This window comes from Hyperolius riggenbachi, chromosome 2, assembly GCF_040937935.1.
Source record: "Hyperolius riggenbachi isolate aHypRig1 chromosome 2, aHypRig1.pri, whole genome shotgun sequence".
In the NCBI taxonomy this organism is placed as follows: domain Eukaryota; kingdom Metazoa; phylum Chordata; class Amphibia; order Anura; family Hyperoliidae; genus Hyperolius; species Hyperolius riggenbachi.
The window spans coordinates 148,041,321-148,058,561 of record NC_090647.1 but is presented as its reverse complement, the minus strand read 5'-3'; the positions used below and the strand labels follow the sequence as shown (position 1 = coordinate 148,058,561).

The 17,241-nt window shown below is 43.7% G+C and overlaps 1 protein-coding gene across 3 annotated transcripts in view; it reads left to right on the top strand.

Annotated features, from left to right (window-relative positions):
• SPATS2 (spermatogenesis associated serine rich 2) overlaps window positions 1–14,019 on the top strand; it is a 197,928-nt gene extending 183,909 nt beyond the window's left edge. For all 3 annotated transcript variants that reach the window (XM_068267664.1, XM_068267666.1, XM_068267665.1), the window contains 3 exons: window positions 512–614; window positions 12,603–12,802; window positions 12,914–14,019. In XM_068267664.1, the coding sequence (XP_068123765.1) occupies window positions 512–614; window positions 12,603–12,802; window positions 12,914–13,219 (609 nt within the window). In that variant the 3' untranslated portion in view covers window positions 13,220–14,019. The remainder of the gene's footprint in view (window positions 1–511; window positions 615–12,602; window positions 12,803–12,913) is intronic.
• Window positions 14,020–17,241: the final 3,222 nt, after the last annotated feature.

Here is a 17,241-nt window from a genome sequence, read left to right as displayed (position 1 = left end):
GAAAACTTGGGTGAAACCACAAACCAGCATGAACTCAATAAAGTCCGAATACCAGAGTCCCATACTCTGCCTCACTGATTCAGAAAGTAAGGAAGGAGAGGGCATCAATGTAATCTCTAAATTCTTCCATGTTCAGGGTTTCTTTAATACATTAAGAACAACATTGGATTGTAGCTTTTTGTTTTTAACTAATCATTGTAATTTACCATCAGCTTCCTATAGATGCTAGTTATAGAAATGGCCACAATGTCTCCATGGTGACGCCGTACTACAGGGGTCAATAGTGGTCTTCTAAAAATATCATCTGGTGTCTGTATGTTATTTGCTTTGCCTTACAGATTTAGCAGATAATCTCGTGGTAGGTTGTTAACTAGGGTACTGACAGCATTGGTGTGTGGTTATTATTGCTTATGGGACACATAGAAAAAAATATTGAAGTACTTTGTGATTGTTCTGTGGCATTTTCTGTACAATTAGTTTCTATTTTATGACATTTGTATTTGTCTCCTAGCATTTTGTCAGTGAGCGGAAGTACGATGAGGAGTTGGGTCGTGCTGCACGTTTCACATCTGATCTGGAACCGCTGAAAAAGAGTATGGAGTCTTTTGGACAAGGTTAGTGTTAATCCTATACATTTCTACCTGAAACTGTAAAGATGGCACAATATTAGCAGCTGCATGTGTCTGGTGTTCCAACAGACTGTGTGCATAAGTTAAAGTAATGACAAGCATTTCACTTTCCCAGTTTTCCATTCTATTTGCCATGGGAATGTTCAATGTCTTGTAGGGTTTTCCCAGGATGTTGGCGACTTCTGTTTTCCCTCTCTCTATACAAGAGTTCAACCTTCTCTTTGTGTGCAGCACAGTGGCAAAAACATTACAAATATTGCACACATCAAAGGAGGTGTGCAAGCTCTTATAAATTGGATGCAATTTCTTCCACTCTGCTTATATGGGAATCTAGAAAGACACTATACATTTTTACTGCTCGCCAAATTGTCAACAGTCTGCGCTATGGGCTGCATAGCTCAGTATTGACATTTGGCTCAAAGAACATTTAGCAAAGTATTTCAAATGGAGATGAGAAATAATTATCCTAGACATTTCATTACTAGGGAACTGACGGTGTTCGTGTGTGGTTTTGCATGGCATCTCTACATTATACACTACATTTATACACAGTGGTAAAATTTTATTGAAAATGCAACTACCGTATTTTTTTGGACCATAAGACACTCCTGACCATAAGACGCACTTGGGTTTAGAGGACAAAAAAGGAAAGAAAAATATACTAAACCTGGTTTGTCCATGATACAGGGGTGTCTTGTGGATCTTCTCCCTCCAATCCCTCCCCCCCACCCCACCATTTATTATGTCCCCATTGTACTATTCTTGTACCTCTTGTGTCCCCCTTGTACCTTTTTTTGTGTCCCTCATGTCCACCTCTGTCCCTCTTGTGTCCTCCTCTGTCCCTCTTGTGATGTCCTGTGTTTAATAGGGGATGCAAATGAGACTGGCAGTATTCCGCTCAGCAGATTCCTCCATCCTTCATGAATCACTGGTTGTCCCCGCATCTTCCCTTCTCTCTGCCAGCCACCTACCCCCGCACAGTCCTGCCTTCCTTGTGGCCGGGCTGTCTGCAATGTGCTGCTATGTCCCACATCTCCTGATAGCCATCTGAACTTAGGTCGAACAATGTGGCGGAAGTTTAGTCCCCAGACTATGCTGCAGACGGGAAGAGCACATACAGGTGCAAGAAGGCTAGAGCCGATGGTCTAGCTGATGGGACTAAAGGTGCCCATACACTCGTCAGATTGGCAGAAGATAGATAAGAAATGCATCTGATGATCTATCTGATGCGTTTTTAGAACATTTTTTACCAGGATAGAATTCCAATAGATTTCAGTTTGAAATCTGTTGAAATTCGATCTGATGGCATTTTTTTGCCATCAGATTTCCATTAAGGCCAATGCAAACTGATAAGCAATCTCATCAGATCGACCTAAATTTTCCACCCTGCTAGTTCGATGGAAATCCATCGAAATCGATCGAAATCGGCCGTCGATCGGTCGATTGGCCAACCGATTTGCGATCGATCGATCGATCGACCGCGATCGATCGGTCGGCCAGAAAATCGGCTGAGTGTATGGGCTGCTTAAGGCTCAGTCATTGGGCTAATCACTGCACTCGATCAGTAGTAATGACCTATTACATGACATTTGATAGGTCACTGCTACTGATTTAGTACAGTGATTGACCCAGTGAAGGAGCTGTGGTCCTGCTTGCGAGACCATCGGCTCCAGTTAAAAATTGAGCAGCTGGCAGCAGTGATCAGAGAGTCTGGTCCGCTGCAGCATGTACGGTAGTGGTAGGAACACACCTGATGAGACAGACACACACTTTTTTTTTTTCCTCTCTCTCTCTCTCTCTCTCTCTCTCTCTCTCTCTCTCTCTCTCTCTCTCTCTCTCTCTCTCTCTCTCTCTCTCTCTCTCTCTCTCTCTCTCTCTCTCTCTCTCTCTCTCTCTCTCTCCCCCTCCCTCCCTCCCTCCCCCCCTCTCTCTCTCTCTCTCTCTCTCTCTCTCTCTCTCTCTCTCCCTCTCCCACTCCCTCTCTCCATATACACACACACCACAACACACACCACAACACACACACACCACAACACACACACACACCACAACACACACACACACACACACCACAACACACACACCACAACACACACACACCACAACACACACACACACACACCACAACACACACACACACACACACCACAACACACACACCACAACACACACACACACACCACAACACACACACACACCACAACACACACACACACCACAACACACACACACACACCACAACACACACACACCACAACACACACACACCACAACACACACACACCACAACACACACCACACACACGCCACACCACACACACGCCACACCACACACACGCCACACCACACACACGCCACACACACCACACACAACACACACCACACACAACACACACCACACACAACACACACCACACACAACACACACCACACACAACACACACCACACACACACCACCCACACACACCACACACACCACCCACACCACACACACACACACACACCACCCACACATACCACACACACACATACCACACACACATACCACACACATACCACACACATACCACACACATACCACACACATACCACACACACACATCACACACCACACACACACCACACACACACCACACACACACCACACACACCACACACACCACACACTCCACACACACCACACACTCCACACACACCACACACTCCACACACACCACACACACCACACACTCCACACACTCCACACACTCCACACACTCCACACACTCCACACACTCCACACACTCCACACACTCCACACACTCCACACACACCACACACTCCACACACACCACACACACCACACACACCACACACACCACACACACCACACACACCACACACACACACACACCACACACACACTTTTGGGGAGAAAAAGTGCATCTTCTGGTCGAAAAATGCAGTAGATATGACCCCCTTAACCCTTCAATGGATAGTCAGTTTGAGGAGGAATTGATTGGATCAATTACCAAACCTCTTCATGCAGCTTTCACGGCAGCAGGCAAAGTTTAGAAGCGATAAACAGATCGATATTTCTGAAATTATCTTTGTTTGTGTTATGTGGGTCACAGTGACACAATTTTCTTCTGCCTGAAGGACTTTAAGTACTCCCAGGCATGTCATCCAGTGCATTTTTGTTGCACTAAAATTTCATGAGGATTAGTAACGTCTTTACTATTATCCCACCCCAGTATATTGCATGTAATGTAACCAGCATGCTTGCTTTAAAGGGAAGGTTCAGGCAGCGCTTAAAAAAAATAAATATCCAAATCCACTTACCTGGGGCTTCCTCCAGCCCAAGGCAGCCAGGCTGTGCCCTCGGCACCGCTCCGCAGGCTCCCAGTGGTCTCCGGTGGCGAGCCCTACCTGGCCGGCTGGCAGGTCGGGCTTCTTCTGCGCTCCACAATGCGTGTCATTGGTGCGCGCTGACGTCATCCGACGTCCTCCGGGCTGTACTGCACAGGCGCAGAACTACTGCGCCTGCGCAGTACAGCCCGGAGGACCTCGGGTGACGTCAGCGCGCACCAATGACACGCATTGTGGAGCGCAGAAGAAGCCTAACCTGTCAGCCGGCCTGGCCAGGTCGGGCTCGCCACCGGAGACCACCGGGAGCCTGCGGAGCGGTGCCGAGGGCACAGCCTGGCTGCCACGGGCTGGAGGAAGCCCCAGGTAAGTGGATTTGGATATTTATTTTTTTTAAGCGCTGCCTGAACCTTCCCTTTAATGTAAATGTTTAGCGACAGTAGACTTGTTTGCTTCTTTTTTCTGTAAGATCTAAATGATGAAAAACAGTAATATCATAATAATCCTTAATCCTTAATAGTAAGGTCATCACACCCCTTCTGTGTTCATTTAGTTGCAGTCAGACCTTACATGAGGTATGTCCAACTTATTGCACACCACAGAGACGCCCAGTACCACACTGCAAATGGAGAATTATTAAATGCTGTGCTTGTAGTAATTTCTAATAATTGCTCACTGTGCTGTCCCATTGCAGGCATCCTCATTAGGGATGGTAAATGAGATGCATATTATGTCTCCTAACATTCAAATTCCATGTAAATGATATGCAGCTTGAAATTGGACCAATCAGAATAACTTCCTGTTCATTTTTATTGGTCGACGTTAAAGCTGCAAATAATTTACATGGAATTTGAATGTTAGGAGAAATTGTGTCCCATTGATCATCCCTTGCCTCCTCTCATACAGCTCTAATGACTAGCTTTGATTGAGTTGATCAGCCCGAAGGGCCAGGAGATGGCATTGGTGACAGATGTAGTCAGTGCAGAGAGAAAGCAACCTCAGGAAGCAGTATGGGAGGTAGCGAGGATATGGAAAGGGAAGGCTAAAGTGGTGGGAGCACATGAGTCTTTGACTCCTAAGCTGAGTCAGGGGGTCCCAGGAAAAGCAGACAGATCCCAGGAAAAGCACCAGAGCTTTCTACTCAGAAGAGTTGCAGTATTACAAACAGCTAATATATTGAATAACACTCTCTAACTTCCAGTCCTCTGGCAGAGGACACAAGGTTGAGGAAGACTCATAACCTGCCTGTAGTGGAGAGGAGTGTGGGTGTGTAAATGTATTGCTAAAATATTCATTGTTTTTATTTAATACAGCTGTTCCTATAGTCTGAAGTAATAAAGCTAAACATCCAGATTGTTGAATGTGGATCAGATGAGCAGATAAGGATTTTATTGCTGCTTTCAATATCTTGACAGTTTTATGGTTTCCTAATTGTTTCCATTACAAGAGTGATAGAAATCCAGCATTTTAGTACTATAAAAGTGATAAACGTTCTCAGCCAGTGTGTTTGTGAGCATTAGATACAGAATTCATCAGCCATTAAATACAGCTACAGGAGTAAATCTTTCTGATGCTACTAGTAATAGCAAGCTTCCCATACTGACCACTGTACAAGTGTTTTATGATCCAGATCTTAAACTGCAAATATCCCTTATGAGCCTAGACTGACCTGAGTGCAGTGATGAATACCTCAGCCACAAGGACTGAACCCTGCAGCACATGTTTAAAGGAGAACTGTAGTGAGGAGGTATATGGAAGCAGCCATATTTATTTCCTTTTAAGCAATACCAGTTGCCTGGCAGCCCTGATGGTCTATTTGCCTAAAGAAGTGTCTGAATCACACCAGAAACAAGCATGCAGCTAATCTTGTCATATCTGTCTAAATTTGTCAGAAACACCTGATCTGCTGCATGCTTGTTCAGGGCCTATGGCTGAAAGTATTAGAGGCAGAGGATTAGCTGAATAGCCAGGCAACTGGTATTGCTTAAAAGGAAATAAATATGGCAGCCTCCATATACCTCTCACTACAGTTCTCCTTTAATGTTTGTGCTTGGTGGTTTAAAAAAAAATTGTCCACCCCATAGAACACATGCTTAAGGGATGGCTCTTGGAATTTGTTTCCCACCATTTAACGCTAGTAAACCACCGTATCATAACTGGAATCAAAGGGATTGTTGTTCTTCCAGCATTTACCGTCCTTTAGTGAAGCAATGCAATCAGTCGAGTTTACTTGGACGCAACATGCTGCATTCCATTTCTCTTCATACTCTCCTAATCTTCTAAACTCGACCCAACAAACAGGTGCTTTTCTGGGCTGTAGCAGAAAAGCTGTTAAATGAAACGAGCTACGAGGAGCAGCCTGAAGCAGTCCTAACTTAAAGGACTTCTGAGGCGAATAAAAAAGCTGGCCACCTGCAATGATGACGACCCACTGGCAGGGTTGGCACTTCTGCACCTGTGCGAACACTCATGCCCATGGCATCTGGTGCGAATTGCGCACAACTACTTCGCAGGCGCAGTATGCACCAGATGACGTGGATGCACAGGTGCAGGAGATCCAACTCCGCCGGTGGGTCCCATCGTTGCGGGCGCCCAGCGGGGACACGGAGGAGGACCGGGGCTGTGACGAGGGACTGAGACGGCTGTGAAGGGCCAGAAGAACCCCCAAGGGAATTTAAAAAAAAAAGTTATTTTCACCTCAGAAGTCCTTTAAGACTGACATCTGACGTGTTTTGCTCAAGACAGGCACTAGGCCAAGAGCGTGGGCGTCTCCGCTTTAAGTTCAGTTAGTAATGTATCCAGTGGTAAGGTCTTGTTTTTCTGTGTATGTTTTAAATGCTTTGTGCAACGCTAAATAATGATAGTGGTTGGGGATCGTGGAGTCAATTTCCAGACTTAAACTACACTGTACCAGCCCCAGAGAGCAAAAAGCACCCGCTACCTATCCTGTGTCACACTTGCTTAAAAAATAGGCACTTCAGTCGCACTTATTATAGAAATGTTTTATAGGAAGAAGCTTTTGGAGTGCTGGCTTTAGGGTTATATTCCTGAAGTCAGACTGGATTAGCTGTATGCTTGTTTCAGGTTTGTGATTCAGCCACCACTGCAGCCAAAGAGATCAGCAGGACTGCCAGGCAACTGGTATTGTTTAATAGGAAACATCCATATCCTTCTCAGTTTAGGTTCCCTTTAAACCACCTCTTACACACTCCAATGAGTTCTGGGTCACCATGAGCTTGCTGGTTAGTCTGTACTTCTGGGTTTTTCAAGTCCTACTCCATAGAGCCAAACTAATCCATGGCATGTACTGATGAGGATCAACCAATCCAAAACAGTCTGTATGCATGTTGGATTATTATGGCTCTGTACTAATTACAAGCTGACACATCATTGCATTCCAGCAGATCTGGAGGTGTGTTTAACTTCTAAGGGCGACAATGGTTAATTTGCATATATAATAATAATAATATAATAATCCGAACATTTATATAGCGCTTTTCTCCTGTCGGACTCAAAGCGCTCAAGAGCTGCAGCCACTGGGAGGCGCTCAGGAGGCCACCCTGCAGTGTTAGGAAGTCTTGCCTTGAACTCCTTACTGAATAGGTACTGACCCTAGCCAGGATTCGAACCCTGGTCTCCCATGTCAAAGGCAGTGCCCTTAAAGAGACACTGAAGCGAGACTAAATCTCGCTTCAGCTCTCATATATAGCAGGGGCACGTGTGCCCCTGCTAAAACGCCGCTATCCCGCGGCTAAACGGGGGTCCCTTCACCCCCAACCCACCCCCCGCAAAAGTTGGTCGGAAAATGGTCGCTGGTAATATTCTTCCTGGAGGCAGGGCTAACGGCTGCAGCCCTGCCTCCAGTCGCGTCTATCAGACGCGTATCGCCGCCTCTCCCCCGCCCCTCTCAGTGAAGGAAGACTGAGAGGGGCGGGGGAGAGGTGGAGATACGCGCTGACAGACGCGCGTGGGGCAGGGCTGCGGCGGTTAACCCTGCCCCAACCAGGAAGCGCTCCCCCGCATTACGGAGGGGGTTTGGGGGGACAGGGACCCCCGTTAAGCCGCGGCATAGCGGCGTTTTGGTTTGGGTCACCCTGAGCTGCTTGGTTACTCTCTTAAACCAGATTTACTCTTTTACCATCTTCTGTTAGGCATAGGTAAGCAAGCTGTACACAATCCTGTGTTTAAAAAAAAAAAAAAAAAAAAACACACACACAAAAAAACTATGGGCTCTAATATGTAACCTTTTTTTTTTTTTTTTTGTCAGTTAAAGTTCAGTGAATTTGTGACTGCGCTAATAGACTACATGCAATCACATAAACAGAGGTCCCTGTAGGGATAATTACTTCAGGAGGTAGTTGGCAAGCTCTTACACCAAACTGTCAATTTAAAGCATCAGTTTAAAGGCTACTAAGTACCAGTGTAAAACATCAAATGTTCACTAAAACTAACGTTTCACCCCGAAAATGGGGCTTCATCAGGAAAAGTGCATGTGGAAGTGACAAAAAATACGAAAATCATATAGCAGTGTATTGCCTAAGTCACAAGTTCATTGAATTTTAATTGATAAGTTGATTTTACAGGCTTTTTTTTATCACAGGATCAGATCAATTACAGTGGAGGAAATAATTATTTGACCCCTAACTGATTTTGTAAGTTTGTCCAATGACAAAGAAATGAAAAGTCTCAGAACAGTATCATTTCAATGGTAGGTTTATTTTAACAGTGGCAGATAGCACATCAAAAGGAAAATCGAAAAAATAACCTTAAATAAAAGATAGCAACTGATTTGCATTTCATTGAGTGAAATAAGTTTTTGAACTCCTACCAACCATTAAGAGTTCTGGCTCCCACAGAGTGGTTAGACACTTCTACTCCATTAGTCACCCTCATTAAGGACACCTGTCTTAACTAGTCACCTGTATAAAAGACACCTGTCCACAGAATCAATCAATCAAGCAGACTCCAAACTCTCCAACATCGGAAAGACCAAAGAGCTGTCCAAGGATGTCAGAGACAAAATTGTAGACCTGCACAAGGCTGGAATGGGCTACAAAACCATTAGCAAGAAGCTGGGAGAGAAGGTGACAACTGTTGGTGCGATTGTTCAAAAATGGAAGGAGCACAAAATGACCATCAATCGACCTCGCTCTGGGGCTCCACGCAAGATCTCACCTCGTGGGGTGTCAATTGTTCTGAGAAAGGTGAAAAAGCATCCTAGAACTACACGGGAGGAGTTAGTGAATGACCTCAAATTAGCAGGGACCACAGTCACCAAGAAAACCATTGGAAACACATTACACCGCAATGGATTAAAATCTTGCAGTGCTCGCAAGGTCCCCCTGCTCAAGAAGGCACATGTGCAGGCCCGTCTGAAGCTTGCCAATGAACACCTGAATGATTCTGTGAGTGACTGGGAGAAGGTACTGTGGTCTGATGAGACCAAAATAGAGCTCTTTGGCATTAACTCAACTCGCTGTGTTTGGAGGAAGAAAAATGCTGCCTATGACCCCCAAAACACCGTCCCCACCGTCAAGCATGGGGGTTGAAACATTTTGCTTTGGGGGTGTTTTTCTGCTAAGGGCACAGGACAACTTAATCGCATTAACGGGAAAATGGACGGAGCCATGTATCGTGAAATCCTGAACGACAACCTCCTTCCCTCTGCCAGGAAACTGAAAATGGGTCGTGGATGGGTGTTCCAGCACGACAATGACCCAAAACTTACAGCAAAGGCAACAAAGAAGTGGCTCAAGAAGAAGCACATTAAGGTCATGGAGTGGCCTAGTCAGTCTCCGGACCTTAATCCAATAGAAAACCTATGGAGGGAGCTCAAGCTCAGAGTTGCACAGAGACAGCCTCGAAACCTTAGGGATTTAGAGATGATCTGCAAAGAGGAGTGGACCAACATTCCTCCTAAAATGTGTGCAAACTTGGTCATCAATTACAAGAAAAGTTTAACCTCTGTGCTTGCAAACAAGGGTTTTTCCACTAAGTATTAAGTCTTTTATTGTTAGAGGGTTCAAAAACTTATTTCACTCAATGAAATGCAAATCAGTTGCTATCTTTTATTTAAGGTTATTTTTTCGATTTTCCTTTTGATGTGCTATCTGCCAATGTTAAAATAAACCTACCATTGAAATGATACTGTTCTACGACTTTTCATTTCTTTGTTATTGAAAAAACTTACAAAATCAGTGAGGGGTCAAATAATTATTTCCTCCACTGTATGTACTGATTATATAGTTAAAAGTTAAAAAAAATTAGAGCAGATAGAATATGAGTAAATGTTTGCAATGAAGGGTAAAATGAAAATAAATGATTGGCTGCCTTGGATAAACTATAAAACTGGATTGAATGCTTGATTTATGTATTTAATTAGATATTCAGGTGGACTTGTTTTACAGTAGATGCCTTCTGTCAGCAACTCTGATGCCACCAAGATGTTGTACCATTCAAAGACATGGCACCATACAGTGGATGTGCTGCTATTCCATTGAAATATGTGAAAACATATATATACAATGCAGCACGCTACACAACACATTCACTGTGAACTAACCTATTTTTATTATTATTATTGATTTATAAAGCGCCAACATATTCCGTGGCGCTGTACAAAGTAAGAAACAAACATGGGGTACATAATAATACAGACAATGGTGTACACCAATATACAAGATACATAATTAGTGACAAAATACAAAGAATGATACAAAATACAAATTATAAAATTGGTAATGACAGTGATAAAATTAACATGATGAATAAAATGTATAGTGGTTACCAAGACACAAAAGGGAAGAGAGCCCTGCCCTTGCGAGCTTACAATCTAAAGGGAATGGGGGGAGGGAAACAGGAGGTGGGGTAGTATGCGGCAAATATATAGAGGCTTTGTGTTTTAGGATACCTAGTAGGAGTGCAATTTGGTCTTAGTACAAAGGGAAGTGGCCTTAGGTAGCGCATATGCTTGTCGGAACAAGTGTGTTTTTAGAGAGCGTTTAAAGGTAACAAAGGTTGGCGAGTGACGGATGTGTTGTGGGAGGGCTTTCCAGAGAAGGGGTGAAGCGCGTGCGAAGTCTTGTAAACGTGAATGTGAGGAGTTGATTCTAGAGGAGTACAACAGAAGATCATGTGCCGATCTGAGATTGCGATTGGGTTTGTATCTGGAGATTAGTGAAGATATGTACAGGGGAGAGATTGTGGAGAGCTTTGTAGGTTAGGGTTAGGAGTTTGAACTGAATCCTCTGGTTAATTGGCAGCCAGTGAAGAGCTTGACAAAGAGGGTCGGCAGAGGAAGATCGAGAAGAAAGATGAATGAGACGAGCAACTGAATTCAGTACCGACTGGAGCGGGGCCAGTTTGTTAGACGGTAGTCCACAAAGTAGTATGTTGCAGTAGTCCAGATGAGAAATTATGAAGCATGTATTAACATTTTAGTTGTCTTGAGTGAGAAAGGGACGGATGCGAGATATGTTTTTGAGTTGGAGATGGCAGGAGCTGGTTATGGAGTGAACATGAGGAATAAAAGAGTGAGATGAGTCGAATATCACCCCCAAGCACCGAGCTTTGGGAACTGAAGTTATGGGAGTGTTATTAACATTTATTGTTACTTCAGGCAGGGAGGTGGACAGAGACGGGGGAAAAACTATTCGTTCTGTTTTACTCATATTAAGTTTTAGGAAGCGAGAGGACATGAAGGAGGATATAGCAGACAAGCAGTCAGGAACACGTTTAAGGAGGGAGTTAAGGTCTGGGGCAGAGAGAGAGAAGAGATCTGATCTGAGTAGGAGACTGTGAAGGACCTTCCAGAGAGGTAGGAAGATAACCATGTGAGAGCAAGGCCCTTTATTCCGACATTTGAAAGTATTTGTCGGAGTAAGGTGGGGTCGACAGTATCAAATGCTGATGACAGGTCAAGAAGGATGGGTATGGAAAATTGACCTTTGGATTTGGCTGTAAGAAGGTCATTGGCCACTTTGGTAAGGGCTGTTTCCGTGGAGTGGTTAGAACGAAAGCCAGACTGGAACTGATCAAGTAGGGAGTTAGCAGATAAATAATGGCTTAATTCTGCATGTTTATGGCATTCAAGTAGTTTGGATGCAAATGGGAGAAGTGACACTGGGCGGTAGTTGGCAAGTGTGGTAGGATCTAGAGAAGGTTTTTTAAGTAGTGGTGTCAAAACAGCTTTTTTGAGTGGGGAAGGAAAGATGCCAGTAGAGAGGGACAGGTTAAATAGCATTGTTAGTGCAGGCAAGAGAGATGAGGATAGCTGCGGAATGAAATGGGAGGGAATAGGATCCAAAGAACAGGTGGTTAGATTAGCTTTGGCAATTATAGAGGAAAGAGTGTTCAGAGAGAGTGTTATGTACACTTATGTAAGGTGACTCTGAAAGGCAGCATTTTTCATAGCTAGCCTTTAGGTATGGCTTCTACACTGGTTGTCTGTTTGCTGGTCGCAAGAGTTATATGGGTAGAAAAAAAAATCGGTCCAAAACCATTTTCATTTGTTTAGCAAAGTAAGAGTGCTGGTGGCTAATGGTGACTGTATTGCCTGCATTCTTTTGTTGTTGTGACTGCCACAAACTTTGGCTTTCTCACATCTAACGCTGTGGTTCGTTTTTCAGTTTCCCACCCGAAGAATAATTACTCTACTCGGTCCCGCTGCTGTTCTCTGACAAGTCCCAGTGCCACCTCTGCACCGTCCACCCCTCAACTTTCTGCTACTCCAAACATTACTTCAGCCAATCGGAAGACTGTAATCCCAGGTGATGTACCTGCAACAACCAGTCATCATGGCCCTAGGCAGAATCAGCCCCCAAGACAGGTACTGCAGCCTCTTTACTTTTAAGAAAGTATTTCTAAATTACCATCAGCAGATTTGCTTTATCATTTTGATATTATGGACTTGTTTTGAAATTTTCTGCTTTTTTTTAAGGGGCCTCCGGCAAATAGAAGAGGATCAGGCTATCGGCCTCAGGGTCCACGACAAAATTACCACACTAATAATGTGAGGTATGATAATGCCAATCGTAACCGGAACAACTGGTATAACTCCAACACTCGAACCCAGGGCTACTATCCCCAAGCACAGCGTCAACCCAGCGACCGGACATCCACCCATCCTTCTGGTACCAATGGACCTGCTGCCACTTCAGAGTCTGGCCAAACAGGGGTTTTAGACCCTGAAAACAAAGCCCTACCACAGCGTAAGCCGAGGGCAAATCCGGCATCAGTTTCCTGAGATGGATGAATCATCACAACGTTAGCCCCGCACTTTCAAAGTTCAACTCCATAACTTGACTTTAGAAAACTGTTAGAATTATTAACAAAAGAAACGTTTACAGCGAGCTGTTCCGTGCCACTTTTTCTCTTTTATGCTATCTTTTCAAAACCTGTCATCTTCAGCCTCTTTCTTTTCAATATCTTAACGGACATTTTTTTGCATTAGACTTCAAGCCATTGCTTCTTCTTCAACAACGCCACATTGTACCCGCCTCACATGGCCGTTCACGTTCTCAGATGTCCTGCGTCTATATGAGAATGGACAGGTGCTGGCTGAGACGCACACATTCTTGTGCTCATGTGCCAGCTTCTGCCACTGCTGTAATGACACCCTTGAAAAAAATTCAAGCCCGGGGGCTCCCAGTAACTGTGGCTTCTCGAGTTGTTTAGTCTGTGCTCAGTTATGCAGTGGAAATGATCCATGTCAGAAGGAGCGCACTTTTGGAATTATTTGTTAGGTTTCTATATTACTGTGTGTTTTTTGTCAGTACCTTTTTATCTTCAGCTCTGTATGCCGAAACATTAATTTACTTCAGTTATACCATTCCTCTGTCTGTCTTCAAAGTGCCTTGTTTTTTTACTGTTGTCAGCTGATTCTTCTCATTCCCACCCTTTCATACATTTCCCAGATGCTGGCCTAACGGTTTCTGGACTGAGCCAAGATGTTGGTCGTTTGTGGGATGCAGAAGCTGCATTAGTTTCGTTGTATTTTGAATAAATGGAAACTGGTTAAAAGCAGTACTTGGAGACATGGTCAAACACGCTCCCTGGGTTTTTTTTTTTGTTTGTGCGTCTGCTCTGTTCAAGATGACTCCTCCCCCAGCAGCCAAAAGTTTTTAGTTACCTCATTTGCACATACTGAGATGTGAAATCTCTCTGCTGAGGATCCCAAGCTTTGCAGAATCCAGGTGGAGCCAAGTGAGCAGTTCTCTTTTTTACTTGGTCCTTTTATTCAGCTGTTTATGGACCAAAGAATGAAATCTGCACTGTCCCATGGATGTGGCAGATAAGTAGGCCACATGTTTTTATACGATCCTGTGAATTCATTAGGGCAGTGCCTAATTCCTAAAACCTTGTCCAAAGATGCACTTTTCACCAATATTCATGTGTCTTGTTTTTCTATTGCTCACTGCTAAATTATAATTGGTCCAGTTTTGGTGTAACCTTTATGATAGTTGATCTCTTTTAAGGGCTATAGTGTTGTTATTTTCACAGTAGAACACACGACTATTGCAATAGTAAAGGCATTACATAGCTCTAGTTTAGCCTTGTTATGCAATACAACTGCAAGAGGGCCGGTATCTCACATTGTGAAATGGTTCTAATCACAGAGCATGGTATTTGCATTTCTTTTGATCAAGTTATGCCTCGAACTTTAGTTTTATTCCCAGTCTGGACTTGAAGCAGACAAATGTAAACTCTGCAGTCTATCAAAGAACTCTTATGTTCCTCCAAAAAACTCCTCTGCATCTCCAAACTGGGCTGCTCTGTAGAATAGGCCCATGCACTCTTGTTAGAGCAATGCTGTGCAGAATGATTAGGTTTCAGTAATGCTGGTCTTGTACATATACAGTTTGATTAACATAAACTGCAGGATCATATGCTCCTGTACACAACTAAATAATGTTGTTTTTATGGCTTAGTCCCATCTGACCCAGTCATTGCTTTGCACTCTTTGGGTTAGTCAAAGGGACTGAAAATAAGCTGTATGTTTGATCCAGCCTCTCATTGAGGATTGGTTTGTAACATTTAGTAAACAGTTTTTTATGTGCCTACACATTGTTCCTTTGCATGTACCGTATCGGTGCCCGTTCTTTCGCTAATGGGGAGGCCAAGATTTTACAAATGGGGTGATTATGCGTTTTGCTGTGATAAGGACGTACAGTTATATGAACTTGATTATGCTCTATCATTATTCACGCCACATTCACAATTCTATCAAAGATAAACATTCCTTATTCAGAACGCTCATCAAGACATGCATCCTCTCCGAACTACATCCGTTATATTGTGCATGCACTCACTACAATTGCAGTTCATCTTCTATCATATAATATGCCTTAGTGAATCCTCAAGACAATTGTTTGCATTTCTAGCTTTGTTAGCTATTTCACACTAAATATATTTTGCTTTCATTATTTTAACTTGCAAGTTCCGCTTGTAGATTGCTTTATAGCTAATAACTTTATCATGTTCAAATATGTTCCACGCCTGCTTACACAGCACTGTTAAGGCTGTTGCTATGGCAATGGGTATCCAGTAGGGTGATCTGATACAAAGCAATTATCCTGGAGAAGTTAGTAAAGGCACTGAGGTTCACATTCCTGATATGGTTGTTATGCAATGTCAAGGGTTAAGGTGGCCACACACCATACTATTAAAAGATCCAATTTTTCACCAATTCAATATTTACGATCGGTTGTCCAGAAAAATCGAAAGCTTTTCTTTGTTTTAGATCGAGAAATCTGATCGGATTTCCTGTTTTTGTTTGGTGTTTTTTTTTTGTGGGAGATTGGACTTGTTGGAAATTTCAGTCCAACTTTATGTACAGTACATACTTGATGTACAGTTCCAATCATTTTTTTTATGAGCTTTCAATTATTTTATTCGATTGGGGAAAAATTAAACATTGGTGTGTGGTACATTGGTGAGATTTTTGAATTGTCAGTCAGAAAAATTGATTGCTGTTCTTGGATTGAACAGATATTTAAAAAATGGTATGGTGTGTGGCCACCTTTCTGTCTGTTACTGACATTTCACCATGTGAAATTCTCTTCCTAGAGAAAACCTTACACAATGATAAAACACAAATATGGTAATATTATATAAAGGCAAATGAACTGGTATCTGAAAGTGGACTGAACTAAATCAAAAGGGTCCACAGGTGGGAGCAGAGGACATGCAGCATATATTGTACATTTCCCAGCTGTATTTATCAAAACATTTGTGTCAATGTGGCACTCTGACATTCAGATAATGTGATATTCCTTTTCCACATACCTTAGAGATTTTATGCCCAATTTTCTACAATGCTAAGAGTCTGAAACCTTATAAAATCTTTTTATTTAACATTTATCTTCTGTACTATCACCATAGCTAAACCTCTGCATCCCCGCAACAGAACGCTGTAATTAAACCCCCCATATCCCCGGGGCAAAATGCTGGGATCGCTTCCTGGTAGAAGCAGAAGTTAGGGCAGAAGCTTTGCCGCTACTCGCCTCAATCCCCACTGATCGCTGCCTCTCCCCGCCCCTCTGTCTTCTTTCACTGAGAGGGGCGGGGAGAGGCAGAGATCAGCGGGGATTGATGCTAATGGATGCAGAGCTAGAGCGCTAAGCTCTGCCTCCTCGAGCAGCAAAATCCACGACTTTGGCCCTGGGATTTGGGGGGTTTAAATACAGCGTTCTGTGCATAATCACATGCCTCTGTATCTCTCTATTGCTGCCTTTAGTCATTCTTCCAACACCCCCCCCCCCCGGGTCTGCTGTGCCCCCCCTGGAAAAAAGCACCAGGCTAGCGACAATCTATTTAATTATTCGGAAGCTAAGCCGCGACCTAGGAGGCACTTCCTGGGTTGCGGCTTAGCTTCCGATTGGAGGAAGTTCATGGAGGCGGACAGCGAGGGGGACAGAGGCGGGGGAGTGCAGAGTGACTGACAGGCTGCAGGTAAATAGAAGGCTGGCGACAAGCAGATTGTCGCTAGCCTGGCGCTTTTTACAGGGGGGCACAGCAGACCTGGGGGGGGGGGACTAGAGGCGGCAATAGAGTGACACAGAGGCATTTTATTATGCACAGAACATGCCTCTGTCTCCTCTTAAGATTTAAAATACCCGCCTCAGTAAAGATTGTTTAAAATCAATTCAGTCTGCCCTAACATATTAATGAGTTCAAGAGGAACACTCTACCATAGACTTGTTAAAGGACCACTATTGCAAAATTTCTAAAAAAAAAATAAAAATAAAAGATTTATACCGGAAAGAA